At 48.2% G+C, this 16,005-nt stretch overlaps 1 protein-coding gene across 4 annotated transcripts in view; it reads right to left on the reverse strand.

The window, feature by feature from the left end:
• The window catches only part of ASAP2 (ArfGAP with SH3 domain, ankyrin repeat and PH domain 2), a 170,827-nt gene that overhangs the window by 42,521 nt on the left and 112,301 nt on the right, over window positions 1-16,005 (reverse strand). For all 4 annotated transcript variants that reach the window (XM_042982526.1, XM_042982525.1, XM_042982524.1 and 1 more), the window contains exons 8-11: window positions 14,444-14,519; window positions 13,824-13,910; window positions 5,296-5,399; window positions 5,113-5,182 (exon numbers count right to left, since the gene is read on the reverse strand). In XM_042982526.1, the coding sequence (XP_042838460.1) occupies window positions 5,113-5,182; window positions 5,296-5,399; window positions 13,824-13,910; window positions 14,444-14,519 (337 nt within the window). The remainder of the gene's footprint in view (window positions 1-5,112; window positions 5,183-5,295; window positions 5,400-13,823; window positions 13,911-14,443; window positions 14,520-16,005) is intronic.

The raw sequence follows: 16,005 nt of genomic DNA on the forward strand, positions 1-16,005 counted from the left end.
AAACACACATACGTGCATCCACACCTGGGTAGTCCCATGAGACCTTCATTCATTTACAGACCCCTTTCCACTCAACTCACAGAGTCAGTGGTCGAAGCAGCATAATCCCTGTTAAAACAGGACGGATCCTTACAGTGCAAACAGTTTGGGTTTGATACAAGGAAGGCGGGATGAGAAGGTGGATAAACAGGGTGGACCAGACTCTCCTGGCTTGTGGGATGTCGGCCTCATCTCTTATACGAAAGTCACTGGATGTTCTCCACCATAGACGCCTAACAGAATCCTTGGATCATCAGAAATCAGCATTTGTTTCAAGTTATTTATTTATTTATTTTGAGAGGCGGGAAGGAGGGTCAGAGAGAGAAGGAGGCAGAGAATCCCAAGCAGGCTCCCGGCTAACAGTGCAACTTGGGGCTCAAACTCATGAACCATGAGATCATGACCCGAGCTAAAACCAAGAGTTTGACGCTTAACTGACTGAGCCACCCACGTGCCCCAGAAATCAGTATTAAAAGACTGCAAGTTCTGTCTAATCTTGCGAACCTTGACAATTCCAAGTGGAAGGACCATCAATCCAATTTTGGATCTTTACCAATAGAATTACCTGGCTCATCCGGGAACCAATACACTGAACGACGTATTTCTACAGCACCAAGTAGGAGACCATACCACGACGCGACCACGTATTTCACCACGTAAAGTCTGTATCTGTACCATTACCTCCTGTGATGACACAACCATATATATGTGCATTTAGGGGACATTCCTGGCCTACTTCCAAACTGCGGCTGTCTGCGGGGTCTTAGACACAGGAACAGTAAGTAAGAGGGGTTGGTGAACTCTGGTAAATACAGGAACGTTTTCACGCACAAGTGTTCTAAGTATGATTAGTAAATTAGCTCATTTAATTCTTCTAACTGACCTTTGAGGCAGGAACCGCTCTAGTTTTACAGATAAAGGTACTGGCCCGCACAGGCTAATTAATGTGATGGACCTTCTTTTCTACAGCTTGGGAGGCAGTGAGGCCCCATGTGAGCCCGCCAGCCTGGCCTCGGAGCACAAGCTCTTAACTCCTGCTCCCGCCTGCCCTCTGCATGGCTTTCTGTGGGAAGCAGTCACCGACCTGGACGTATCAGTGCGTATCTCCGGGTGCAGCAAAGCAGCACAACCGAATTAATACCAGCCCTGCCCGGGCCCCTCTCGCTTATATTCTTTCATTTTCCCCGCACCACGGGAAAAGCTGTCCCTTCTCACTGAGACAGCTACCATCAAAGACAGACTTCGCCCTTCATGGCGTACGAACACCACAAAACATGGGAAAATATTCGGTGCCTACATATGAAGTTGGAGTAATTATAAAGGCACAGAGGTGGCTATGTGTTAAAAAGAACAGCGGTAAGAGGAGGTCCACAAAATTTAGAACGGCCGATACCGCTTAAGAGGGTCAGCTTCCATGTTTTACATTAATCGTTGTTTGCTATTTGTCCAGCCAGATTACCAGAGCTGTAAGAAAAATCTATGGGAGAATATTTTTAAACGGAGAAAACTCTACCCATTAGATTCCCTCTCCTGCTGCTATTTGGGGAAAATGGTGTCACCATTTAATTCAGCTACAGAATGGTTCTAATTCATCAGATACCAGCGCTCTCCAAGGAGTGGGAAACAGAGACCCCTAGATTGCACGGATGAGTAAATATGACTGAAGGTGTGGATTATTAGGGTTCCTATCATTTTAATCATGCCATTCTATTTTTTCCCAATTTGTCACGCTTTTAAAGTTTGTGGGTTTTTGTGTTTTTTTAACATTCATTCATTTTTGAGAGACAGAGCATGAGCAGGGGAGGGACAGAGAGAGAAGTAGACACAGAATGGGAAGCAGGCTCCAGGCTCCGAGCTGTCAGCACAGAACCTGATGCGGGGCTCAGACCCACGAACTGTGAGATCATGACCTGAGCCGAAGTCACTTAACCAAATGGGCCAGCCAGGGCCCTTAATAGGTAGTCTGGACTCTTCATGACTAACAATCATTTAAAAAAGAAATTTAGACTGCAGAAGAACCAGTGGACATTTCTCGCAGCTTAAGCAGTCCCCAGTCCTTGGCAGTGTGGCAAAGCGATGCATGCATTTGGCAAAGGTGATACCCAGTCAGTTATTTTGTCCCAAGGATCACTTTTCCCAGTGCCAGAAAACACAACGAATCTCAGCGAATGGGGAACACCAACTAGGCTTTCAGCGAATGCATCAGGATGTAATCACCGTCCCTCTGCTAGAATACGGAGCACGCCGTCTCATTTCCCGAAGGCTGCCAGCTTTCGGGGAAGAAACCGATTTGGGGAACATCGCAAACACACACCCTGCGCTTCCACAGCATCAAGATAGGATTCTCCACTGAGGGCCAGATCCTGCTCTTAGAGCCCCATTTACTCAGTCAGGTCTTTGAACCACCGTCCTTCTCTCCCCCGATGGTAAATCTGCCTCCTCAGGGAGGTGCTGGCTACCTAGGTAGGCCACACAAGGAGCCAAATGCAAACAAAATCACACAAAAAGGCATCTCTCAGATCCCTCTCTCGGCAGAGGTTAATTCACAGCACCGCACGTGAACGCTCTGTAGGTGCGACGGCACACCTGTGTGCGTGTGCGCGCACGCATGCGCACGGAACAGGCAGGATGCACACAGAGGAAGGAGAAAAGGAGAACTCTGTGGTGTACACACAGTTCCTTCTATAGTACCCCTCTTGTCTTCCGGGCCAGAGCCCCCGCCTGCCACGCGGCCGGGCTGGAGGCAATGTCTGCCCCAGCAGCTCCCAGCCCGGGCTGCCCCGGGCAGTGCGAGTGAGTCATACAGAGAGCACGGATTCCCTAGAGAGGGAGCCCCCTAAACACAAAGCACTTGTTAAATATGCAAGTTGTGTGGCGAGCTGAGCCGTCAGCAGGCTACTAACGCTAGTTGTCACTGCACCATCTGCCCAAGACTGGAGCAGCCCATCGACGTCCACAGGAAACCGAGTCCGCGTCTTCCAGAGACAAGTACGGGTAATGGAAGCGACAGGAGCCCAAGCTGACCCTGCCAGCAAACGAGTACTAGGCCTGCTTTCACTTCCGTCGCGGAGGGAGGACCGCTCACTGGCTTAAGCTGAGGCCCTGGGTCCGGGAGAACATGTTAATGAGGCAAAAATGCCAAATGCCTTAAGAGCTGTGAACAAGCACAAAATGAAACTCGGTCTTGCTTTGTCAAATTTTCTGCATCGAGGCAGTAAACCTGAGTTAAAACAAACAACCGAGTGGAAAACCATTTGAAAGCAAATCACAGAATCATAGGTGTTTAGAGCAGGGAGGGAACCTGGCCATCACCCAGTTTAAAGTTTATTCACTTGGAGAGAGAGAGAGAGAAAGAGAAGGGGAGGGGCAGCGAGAGAAGGAACAGGGAGAGAGAATCCCAGGCAGGCTCTGTGCTGTCAGTGCAGAGCCTGATGCGGGGCTCAATGTCACAAACCATGAAATCACGACCCGAGCCGAAATCAAGAGTTGGCCACTTAACCGACTGAGCCACCCAGGCGCCCCTACGGTCTTGAGTTTGAACAGGCATGGTGGTGACTGAATAAATTTGCCTCCCTGAATCTACAGCACTCCTCCCCAGACACACAGGCATGTCTATATGGAGAGCACATCACATCAGGGTCCAAACTCCAGGGCCCCAGGAGGGAGGTCATGACCATGAAGGAGCCAGTAACAGCTCCATATTAGAAAAGAGGAATGACCTCTATTTGCCCGGGCAGGAGATACATTCAGCCCCCAGGCCAAAGGACCAAAGAGATGGTTACAGACACTTGAGGTACGCTAGGTCCCAGTCAGGGACGATGAAGGGGTCCCAGGAATTGTAGGTCCAGTCTTCCCATTTCCTTCCACAGTACTGGAAAGAGCCCACGCTGAGCCGTGACCTGTCTACAGGAGCCTGTGCTCCTGCCCAGCTCGGCCTGTCACCAGGGGAACTGGTGGAAACCAGGGGGAGGGGAGGAGACGACAAAGACCCAGGGTCATGTCCACTCCCATCCACCCACAGGACGGAGGCCGCCAATATGCACACAGCACCAGGCCTCCTGCTTGGGGAACAGAAATGCAAGGCACCACCCATGCCGCGTTCTCATTAGCACCAAAATAGCAGCAACTCTGCCTTTAGAATTTTCCAAAAACGTCTAGCAGCCTACGTGGTATTTACCGGATTGTGTCATACAGGTAAGGTGACAATATGCCTGAGCCACTGTGGGAAAGAGCGCTGTGGTGTGAAGGGCTGTGTTTGGAACTGTGGTTAAAATCCTCGGTTTCTGAGGGGCGCCTGGGGTGCTCAGTCGGTTGAGTGTCCGACTCTTGGTTTCAGCCCAGGTCATAATCTCACGGTTTGTGAGATTGAGCCCCGTGTCAGGCTCCAGGCTGACAAGCACGGAGCTTGCTTGGGATTCTCCCTCTCCCTCTCTCTCTGCCTCTTCCCCTCTCGTGCATGCTCTCTCTCTCTCTCAAAATAAGTAAACTTAAAAAAAAAAAAAAGTCCCCAGTTTCTGAAAGCTGGATTAGTAAGTCATCTTACTCTGACTGATTTCTCAACAGGCTCAACATACAGGCCTCAGTTTCTTGCAAGGACTCTTACACACAGGATGACAGAAAAAGGACTTGACGAAGGTTGGACGCCACGTGTTGGATTTCTGGAATAATATTCCTGAAGTTTCTCTTCTCTTGGATTTCGGCTGCCCGGAGTCCTGACCACTTGAACGCTTTTCCCTTTATGGAGAAGTAGGAAACCTTCCCAAGTAGGAAGTTCAATTTCTGGAGACGAAGACAGCTGGGAAGTGGTGCGCTGTTGGTTTCTGGAAGCCTCTGGCTTCTAAATGACCTGACGCGTCAGGTATTCCTAACTCTGCCAGGCAACGAACGACACAAAGCTGTCCCTGGCCAGAGAAGCACAGACGGGGCAGGTGCACCGACTCAAGAAGGACCCCAAACAAAACTCTCCCAACAGGAAGGCCTTTAAGAGGCAGGTGCAATGCTGTCCTGGGCATGCGGCTTGTATCACTCTCTCACCTCACTGCAGCAGACCGAGAAGTAAAAGGGAATACTTACGGTGCCGTGGGATATGGTCAGAAAACCGTTTTTAACCGAACACTTCCTTTTCTGCCACACTTTTCGGATCCTGACAGATAAATGGGGGGCAAAAAAAAAAAAAAAAAAAAAAAAAGCAGACTTCAGCAATTCTGGACACGGAAGGGGAACACGCATTCAAACTCCGCAGCACATTCTGCTTACCCATCGCTCTTCTTGTACAGGCTGCCGTTCCGCTCGGTCCCGTGCTCTTTGTTTCCCTGAGGCTGATGTAAACTATAGGCTGTACTCTGGCGAATTTGTGACTCCTAAAAACGGTCAAGAAGTGGTTTTTAATCCTGTCCAGATTCCAAGCTTAAAAAAAGCTGTCCTTAATTTTTTTTTTTTTTTTAATTAGAGACATGTCACCTATCACCACACCAAAAAATGGACAGAAGATTCATACCCAGGAATTCATAAACGTCACCTACCAGGCTGGAGAAGGAAATGTCAAACCAGCATCCCCCAACTGGCTGAAAGAAATGAGCCATTTGGAAATTACAGATTTTGCTTAATTATGAGCCTTAAGTCCCCGATAATGGCAAGAAGCTCTTGGTGTGGCAAAAGCAGTCCTCAAGGAGAAAAGTAACCTATGTGTTAGAAAAAGCAGCACTTTTAAGCAAGAAAAAACCCAAAACAAGGTTCTACCCCTGACTTTAGGCAAGTTACTTAAGCTCCCTGCCTCAGTTTGCTCCTTGGGAAATAGGAAAACAATACCCAGCAAATGGTAAATACAGCAAGGTCTGAGTAAGATGACACGTGTGACCACCTGGTACATAACAGGTATCGAACCACATTCCCTTCCTGACCCATCAACCCAGCAGAGGGGCCAGAGCACTGGACCTAACTGCCTTAGCCTCAGGGTAGACAGGCCACTTGCTCGGCTGAGAATCTGGCTGAGTCCGCCACACCGGGGGACTCCAGTCTTCAGCTTCTTAAGGGCAAGGACCGTCAATGAAACCCTGGACATCCAATGGGTGCTCAACTATTTGACAGATGGGATCGGAAGCCCCGAGCTGTGAGTGGGAAGGAGCTGTCCAAACTAGCACTGGAAATTCTGGCAGACATAAGGAACCCAGGGGGAGCAAAAGACAAACAGAGTTCACAGGCCAGCTGTTTATTGAGAACCTCCCACCCAGTCCATTTCATGACGGAGGAAATAGAAACACAACGAGAATCAGAGATCTACTTAAGACGCAGAGCTTGTTAGGGCCAGAGAGGAGACTGGAAGGGATTGCCACCTCCCTCTCGAAGCTCTTTCCATGAGCCCTCACCACGAGCCCTCACCTCGTCCTGAGACACGAGGGCCATGTCTCCTCTCCACCGTCAAGCAGGTGACCATCCTTGGGGAAGCCAAGGCCAAATGATGCCAAACAATGAAGAAACTAATGCATGACAATCAGTGTTATCCAAGCCAAGAATACAAGTGCTCAGGAAGTGAAGAGCCAAAGGAGGAAACCGTAGGAGTCTAGAGAGAGGGAGTTTTCAAGATGAAAGCAAGAACAGGCAGAGAATAGGGGAGGGTAGTGGTAGCTGTGGTCATCCTCCATGGAAATTAGAACAACCAATGTAGCTAAGGTAAAGTGGGCCCAGTGGTTGAAGGGACAGACAGGCTTGAGTCAGAGTTCAGACTTTATCTGAAAGCAACAGCAAGCCACCTGGATTCTTGATAGGTCTTACGGTTTTTGAAGCATAACATATTTAAAAATTTGTTGAAAATTATCTATAGTTTCTTTTGTCATTTGTACTTTAGATGTCACATCTAAGAAACCATTGCTTCCTCCAAGGTCATGAAGATTTACGCCTATGTTTTCCTCTAAGAATTTTAGCTCTTAACAGTTAGGTCTTTGATCCAGTTTGAGTTAATTTTTGATTATGGTGTGAGGTAGGGGTCTAAATTCATTCTTTTGCTTGTGGCTATCCAGTTGTCCCATCATCATTTGTGAAAAAAACCATTCTTTTTTCTCTGAATTGTCTTGACTCCCATGTTGAAAAATCAATTAATTGGCCATAAGAGTTAGGGTTTATTTCTGGACTCTTGATTCCATTTCAGTGATCTGTAAATCTATCCTGTGTCAGTCCCACACTGTCTTGATTACTATAGCTTTGTGGGGACTGAAATCAGAAGTGTGAGTCCTCCAACTTCTGTTCTTTTACTGTTTTGGCAATTCTGGGTCCCTTGTGTTTCCTCATGAGTTTCAGAATCAGCTTGTCAATTTCTGCACAAAGGCGGGGGTGGGGGTTGATAAAAATGGCACTGAATCTGCAGACCAATCTGGGGGCTCTGGCTGTCTTAAATGTATCAGATCCACCGTTCCATGAACATGGTCTATCTAGCACTGACTTTTTTTTTTAACTGTGAAATACATCTGGGACAACTTTGCAAAAAAAAGAAAAGTAAAAGAAAATCTTGATCTGAGAAATCAATAATGGGCTCAGGCATCCCATTACTGAATTGATCACAGAGCCTCAACAAGCAGACCGAAGACGGGAGAAATGTCCTCATTCTTCATAGGGAGTTCACGCGGCACTCCTGCCTCCAGACAACTGGGGCAAACAACTCATTCATCAGGTGAGGATAGTGCCAGTTTCCACATTCTCTCAAAAGGGCAGGATATTAGCACTAGAAATCCAGAGCAAACCCAGCTTTAAGCATCACTGGGAATGAATGCAGGGGAGGAGAAACAGAAGCGTGCTCACCTCTATGAATCTCTGCGCAAGACTAAAAATAAACCTGTCAAAAGACTAAATGGCACAACCAAGAAATATGACTATTGATTTGGGGTGGGAGGAGGGGGGACGGAGCCTGCACAGAGTAAATGGTGGAGTCATGTGATAACACTGCTCAAAGTGTTCGTGCCAAGCATGGTGATCAGAGCCCTCACAGGCCTGAGGCACAGAATAAGGGGCTTTCCTCTTACCCACAGAATTGGACTCTCTACCAGACGTTAAGGAAGAAACTGCCGTTTTTATTCTTTAGACCAGGCATTTCTTGAATCAGTTAAAAAGTGGAGGAAAGTCTGAAGCTGCACAATTTGAAATGTGTACATCGGAGGAATATAATCCGTTTGACAGAAAACTGAACCTGCTCTCGCACTAGTTATCTCACCAACTTCAAGGTGACTTGTAGGTGATCCAACAAAACCAGCCTCCTTCATCTGCTCATTCAGGTCATTTTGTTCACACCTGGTCAAGTGAAGGGGTAACAAATGAAGTCCGCCTTTTCACATAACCAAGACTGCAATTCAACGGAATATAATCCGAGGGAAAAGAGCCTTTACTTCTGGGGAGAAGGAGAATCTAACATAGACGGAGGTGACTGGTGGGGGGCAGGGGTGGGAGAGACCCTTGGAGACCCTCCATCATGCTCTGTACTCTCCCAGAAAGCCAAGGATGCCCTAGGATCTGAGTCTCACCACATGGAGATGTTGTCTAAAGCACATAGGTTAAGTCGGCATTTTATGGACCTTCAAAAGGCTCTCCTAAGATCTGTCAATATGCACATATCCTCTATCCTGTGACATCCAGCCATGTTCTCGGATCCCAGGCACCATCCATGACCTTATATTCTGTGTGGCCGTATGAAATATTAGCCATTGGGTCGTGCCAAGGCAGACTGCCCAGGTGAGCAGAAGACTTAGCATTTGAAATGTTCGGGAATAGGGGAAAAAAGAGTGATGATGTTGCACGTGTTATACATATAAAAGTTTACTCATTAAATCAGAAGGATCCCCAAGGTCCCTAAGACTCTAGATCATAAAAACATACACACTTTATCTGTCTACCTCTTAGAAATTCTGTATTCAGACAATTCTTGCGATGAATGGATTGCCAAGGGGTCACCCCTGGACACTGAACACTTCTCTACCAAGGGAGAGCTGTAACGTCCACGTATCTCCCAAGTACGTCCAAGTACCTTCTCAGGCTACGACAGGTATGTCCACCAAGTGGACACAACCTAGAGCAAGAGGCTTTGCTAAGTAAGCACTAAGCTGTGGTCTAAGAACAGTGTTTTCGCTGGTCTCAGTATCACACATTCCCCATTATTTCTGGATAATTTTTAAAAAGATTCTGTCTGATACAAGGTATTATTAAAGTCATATAACCTAGCTAAAGGAAATACGCTTGCAGTGGAACAGACCGGGCTTCAAATCCTGGCTCTACCACTACTAAGTAGACCCCGGCAAATACACTTTTCCCCTCAGACTGAAGGCGTAAACGTGGACTGTGATACCACCTGCCCTGCCAGGCTCTTGTCTGCATCACTGCTCATAGCTACAAGGTGCCCAGAAAGACCTGTGAAGTGAGGCAAGTAGGAATGGCCAAACCAGAGAGCAGACCCCAGAAACAGTGAGGGGTCAGGCAGTCAAGTGCTAGTGAAGGCAGGGAATGGGGGAAGTGGGCGTAGGGGTCAGTCTAGATTGGGGTGTGACGGCTCCTAGGTCAGAGTGGGCAGGGGGCCAGTCATGAAGACAAGATGCCAGATCACAAGCCAACACTGGGGGCCAAGTGGGCATTAGGATGACCTATCAGAGACAACACCACCAACATCCGTCTGTCACTCTCCAACCCACCAGCAGTGGGGAATTAGGTATTTTTTTTGCTCACTATGGTTCCTCAGCACTAGGAACACAGTATTTACTGAATGAACGAACGAGCGCCTGTTTATCAAGACACTGTGTTGAGTGTTTTATAGAAACTATCCCTTAGATCTCATAACAACTGTGGGAGGTGACAGTATTATTCCTGATGGACTGATGGAGAGACCAAGGCACGGAGAGGTCGGGAACCTTGCTCCATGCCTTCCTGGTAGGAAGCGAAGACCCACGATTCATCTATGCTCTTCTGCTCTGCTAGACAGCTACCCAGGCGAATTTTCCATCCTGGTCAGAAGCTGGCCCACCTGCCCCACCTGCCCCACCTGCTGGGACGCTATTAACTCCGAATCATCTTCCAAACCCTCATTCCTGACACACACCCGCCTACCCCACACTAGGGAGACACCCATTCTTGGACTGGCCTCCACTGAAGCCATCGTCACACTATACCCCAATGACTTTGTGACCCACTCCCCGATTATGAGCCCCGTAAGAGGTGAGAGCTGTATCTATCTTCTTCTGTTTGTGCACTGCGGTGCCTAGCTTAACATCACTGCTAAGGAAACGGGATTTCACCGTGTGACTCAAGGAACAAGTCTTCCACGGAAGGCGCACTGATGGCTAGTGTCAAGCCACCTGGGAGCTTGGCAGGAGAGGCCAGGAAGTGGACACCTGGCCAGAGGGTTGTGACGAAGGCCAGACCCCGGCATGAGAAATGCAAGCCTAGACCAGAAAAGCCAGCGACGGAAGAGAATTATGGCCGTCGTGGACCTCTGCTCCCTGGACAGTGCATACTATTCAAACACACTCCCACCACACAGGGACACTCGAAAAGGGGGGAGTGTAAAGGTGACATGAAGAGAGACCACAGTCGAGGCATCCAAAGTGGGAAAGTCACTACAGCTTCGGCACTCAGGCTCCCAGAGGCTGAGTCCTCCCTGCCGGAGGGACGAGCCTGGGTTCTCGACATCCAACGACTCAGAACCCACATGCCAACGACGAGGTTCTGGCAGAGAATCTGCGAGCACTGCCACGGACCTGTCCCACAGGACTCCGCGGAGATGGGACGCACATGGGATGGGGAAGCAAAAGGCTGATGCAAAAATCAGCAGTACTGAAGGGCTTTAACTTCAGAGAAGGGATCTCTCCCAAGTGTTAAAACTGTGGTGCGTACATAGGTGCTCACCATACATTTTTTTTTAACTCTTCTGTAAGTCTGAAAAGTTTCATAGTGAGATAGTAGAAAAATCAAACAGTAGAATCTTCTCTACAGAGAGCAGAAATACGAAAAAATAAGCATGTCAGTGATTCGGAGGTGTGGGGGCGCTGGCATCATAATGGCATAGTCTCCTTTCCAAAATGTAGCCACAGGGTGACAAAGAGAAGCAGGCCAGAGCCACCATATGCAAGAGCCATGCTCTTCATTTAAACCAAACGATTCATGTTTGAGATTTACAGGAAGGCAACAGGAAAGGGGCTCCCACCAACCATCAATGCAGTTTCCTTGGGGCATGTTACCTAGTTTTTATGAACTGAAATTATGGAGTAAGAATTTTTATAACATTAAATAAAAACCATAAACACCGGGGCGCCTGGGTGGCTCAGTCAGTTGAGCATCCCGCTCTTGATTTTGGCTCAGGTCATGATCCCAAGGTTGTGGGACGAGCCCATGTTCGGCTCCCCGCTGAGCATGGCACCTGCTTAAGATTCTCTCTCTCTCCCTCTGCCTCCCCCCACCCCCACTCGCACACACTGTCTAAAATAAAAACAACAACAAAAAACCGTCAATGCCTTCAGTTTTCTAAGTCACAGGAAGAATCCCAAGAAAGGGGTTGAGAGCTAAACAGTGCCCAATGTTTCATTCTTGCTGCTACTGGAAGGATATGAGACAGACCCCCCCCCCCCGCCCAATCATAAACATTATTTAGAAATATATAAAATTCTACTTCTACACATTTGCTTCTTCCTGGCAACTGTGTCCACAGACCATCCAATCTATGGAATGCATCATCGAAAAGCAATGCAGAGTGTAATATATAGTACAATACAATCACAAGCAAGCGCCCGGAGAGTTCGATGTTCGGGCAGAAAGCTGAAGACGAGTGGTAGAGAGGGTTCTTATGACCCCTGTGTGCAGCAGGGCAGCTGGGCTGGTCCACAAAAACACACAAACACAACAAACCGTAAAGACTTCTGATCTCTGCTGGCAGACTTGTTACACTTCCCTGTAAAGCTATAAATAACCAGCTGACAACAGCCGGTTTTCCCAAACCTCCTGATTCCACACAGCCAAAGTAAACACGGCCTTTGCACTGCGCCCAGAGGACCACTCAACTCCAGCATCTGCTCTCCTTTATCGTAAACCTGAGCTTCCCTTCACGGGACCGATACTCCTTTCCAGGCAGGAGCAGCTCTGAAGCACTCCCAGCGCCGCACTGGAGGGCCGGCTGCCTCCGTGGCGGTGGGGCTCCCACACCCAGCACCACCCTCTTCCAGTCATGATTGAGCCCGCTCTTTTCCCCACACTCCAAGTTCTTTTGCTCCTTCTTATTCTTCTGCGTGCAGCCCATGTTTGGGAATATCGAAGTGTCAGGATCTATATTCCGCAGACTGGAAGGAAGGGAGGAAGTCACCATCCTGTGGGTAACTTTGAGCACTCCCATGTAACTGCGATCTGCCAATCTCTCACTTAGCTGACCCACGCTCACCAAGAGCCTAGCGAACGAGCAATATGGTACAACGTGATGGCTGGCGCAGAAGGCGGGAGGGCATCCTCAAGCTGCTCAAGGTCTAGCTAGAGAGAAGCAGCATCTGTGCACTTGAAGACACAGCCAACAACCCCAAAAGAAAATATCATGATTGAAATAACACGAACTCAGATCACTGGGGCTGGGGCGAGCAGAGGGGGTCTCCAGAGACAGGTCTGGGGATGGATGAGAAGGACATGGAGACTTCAGCTAGGCAGTGGCGGAGGGGGGGGGGGGGCAGGGGGGGCAGAGTCACTTCACGTCCACAAAGGAACAGCAGCAAATGCATAAACCGCAAACTTGGAAATTTTCCATTTCACTAATATTTGTGCATTCAAATTCGTTAGCCTTTAATAAAACCCAGAGAAAGGGTTAAAATGAAAAATACCACTGGCCACTAGCAGACGCACGGAAGAAACTAATTTTTTAAGTTTATGAAGAAAGCATGCAAAACTCTCCAATTTATGAAAATACTGAACTACTTACTCTCCTAGACTTCGGTCACAAAGGTAAATGCATTTGGGAGAAAAACAACAATATTCAGTTATAGTACAGGAACTTAAAACAGAGCTCACGAAACCGCCCACCGCGAACATCATGTTCTAGGTAGTTCAACAGTCATTCGTCTAAACTCTACTAGTAATACATTCAGATAACAGTCCTTTATGGACAAGGAAGTGGACAATGTTAAATTTCCCATCATAATATCCACTCTGTAGTAAACATACCATATAATTACCTTAAAAATGTACTGTTTGGTATTTTTTTAAACAAGCCTCCAAAACACAAACTGTCACTGTGAACGTGTCAGCATGCAGAAAAGGGAGTACAGGACAGACACGAGGCCAGAGAAACTGAGGTCTCCTGCTCATCCGAATGCAGCTGTAAGAAAATGTAGCTCCCCATGTTTTTCAGGGTACAATCTCGGGGCTGGAGGCCTAGGTGGCCACCTGTTACCTGCTGATGCCCCCAAGGACAGACAGAGTCCACAGACACGGGGGCACGGAAACCACAAAGTTCCAGGGAGAAAATCAACGGCATAAATAGCGAGCATCTGAGTAACGGAGATGTTAAGAGCTACTCGTGAACAAAAAAGGGTTTAGGAGATGTTAAGAAGCCACACCCACAAAAGGGTTTATATGCTGCTGTGAAGGCCACACCTCCAGTACATGCGTCCCCCATGAAATAAACACATCTAAAAAGATGGTCTTATAAAACCAAACTCAAAGAACAAACTACAAGTTCGGTGGTGGCTGACAGAGCCCCCCTGAAAGTCACGTTCTTGAGTCCCAAAGCCCCCGCGACACCGGTGTAAAAACAGCAATCTTTCAAAATTAAATCCCCTCACCTCTTTCTGTTCAACCTGCAAGGCTGATTTCAAAATATCGCGAAGCTGTATCAACTGCCTTCTCTCTTCATCCTGGGCCTGCTTGATCTTGAAAAAACAAAACAAAGCGGAGAGAAGCACGCCTGAGGTACAGTGAGGCGCTGGGGCTCATAGGGCATCTCCACATAAGCGCCTCAAATGCATCCCCCTCCGATCACACCCTCTCGCAGCCAAGACAGAGGACGGGAACGGAGGCTTCCACGAGGCATCACGAGGCTGTCAGCGTCCGGGTAGCACGGCACGCAAACACAGGGGCGCGCAGAAGCAGTGTGGAAGTCAAAGCATGTGCTGCATAAAAACCACTTCAACACTGGGGCGCCTGGGTGGCTTGGTCAGTTAAGCGTCTGACTTCGGCTCAGGTCATGATCTCACGGTCCGTGAGTTCGAGCCCCGCGTCGGGCTCTGTGCTGACGGCTCAGAGCCTGGAGCCTGTTTCAGATTCTGTGTCTCCCTCTCTCTCTGCCCCTCCCCTGTTCATGCTCTGTCTCTCTCTGTCTCAAAAATAAATAAACGTTAAAAAAAAAAAATTAAAAAAAAAAAAAAAACCACTTCAACACTAACGTGGGAGGGAAGCCACTTACTGTGTGAAGGTCTGTTGAAAGTGTCTCAATGGAAGGCTTGAGGCTCTCAACTGCTTTCAGTCCATCCTGGAAAAAACTAAGAGGACAAAAGAAGAAAGAGGAAACAATGTTGTTAGATGGAGAAAATACTTCTTTAAAGGAAAGTGAGTGAAATCGTTATGTAATTCCTGGGGGGGGGGTGGGGGAATTGACGCAGAGGAAAGGAGCCCTAAGTTTTCTTTTTTAAAAAAAAATTTTTTTTCTTAATGTTTTTACTTATTTTTGAGACAGAGAGAGACAGAGCACGAGCAGGGAAGGGGCAGAGAGAGAGGGAGACACAGAATCAGAAGCAGGCTCCAGGCTCTGAGCCGTCAGCACAGAGCCCGACGCGGGGCTCGAACTCACGGACCGTGAGATCATGACCTGAGCTGAAGTCGGCCGCTCAACCGACTGAGCCCCCCAGGCGCCCCAAGAGCCCTAAGTTTTCAGTGTGTAGCGGGAAGCAGGAACCTCCTGGCAGCAGGCAGTAAAGGCTTTGGCTCAGGAATGGAAGGATGTGAGGTCAGAAAAGCATGGGGTGCAAAGAATAAGACACTGAAGCCTCTTCCTTCACAGTTAACAGCAAGTAGAAAAGAGAATGCAGGGAACCGCCATGCCCCATCTGCAGCGTAGGGGAATGTGGCTGCAGAACTGGACCTCAGATAGAAAAAGGAAACTTTTTGTTTTAAAGCTCAGAACTCCACGTTTGTGAGGTCATTTATAGTAAGTGAGGCAAGAAATGTCACAGAAGGCAGACAAGTTTTCCTGCAGGAACAGTGAGCTGATGCTCACCACTGCCTCCGAAGCATGTTGTGTACCACCCTCTTGACAGAAATGAAGAAATCGCTTCCCCACGAGCTCAGGACAGAGTTCAAAACCTGTCATGAGACCTGTAGCACCCACGTGCTTTGGCTTCCGCCTGTGTCTCCAGGCCTCAAGTAGCACCATTTGCCCCTTCCATTCACTAGATTCCAGACCTACCAGCAGTCTATGGCCATCAGATCCCTCCTGCCCCAGGACCTTTGCATATGCTGCTTCTGCTTTCTAAAAACCTCTCCCTGCGAATATCTTCTGTTTTGCCTGGATTATTCCTACCCATTCTTCAAGTTTTAAGTTAAATATCACTTTGTTAGTGAGGTCTCCGTGCTTTAAAAAGAGTCTCCTTGCTATATTCTCTGAGCACTCTGTCTCTTCCTTCAAAACCCTTAGCACAACTAGCATTACGTAGCCATTAGTGTGATTGTTTAAAATACACCCACCCTCCCTTAGATCTGAAGTTCCAGAGGGTAAACACACGGTATCCACAAAGGCTCGCACATTTCAAGCACACAGTATGTGCTGAATAGAAAAACAAACTGATGAAGGGAGGAAGGACTCTCCAGCTTTGGCCGGATGACTGGAAGGAGACGATCTTCAAAATGTGATGTGGGTCCCACATGTGTTCACGTGAGGTGATGGTTGTTCCTTCTAAACTCAGCAACGGTCCTGGGGGACTTTCCCTGGTGAAGTATGGAATGGACAGGAGGGGCTATAAAGGCCACGCA

The sequence above is a fragment of the Panthera tigris genome, chromosome A3, assembly GCF_018350195.1.
Source record: "Panthera tigris isolate Pti1 chromosome A3, P.tigris_Pti1_mat1.1, whole genome shotgun sequence".
NCBI classification, from domain to species: Eukaryota; Metazoa; Chordata; class Mammalia; order Carnivora; family Felidae; genus Panthera; species Panthera tigris.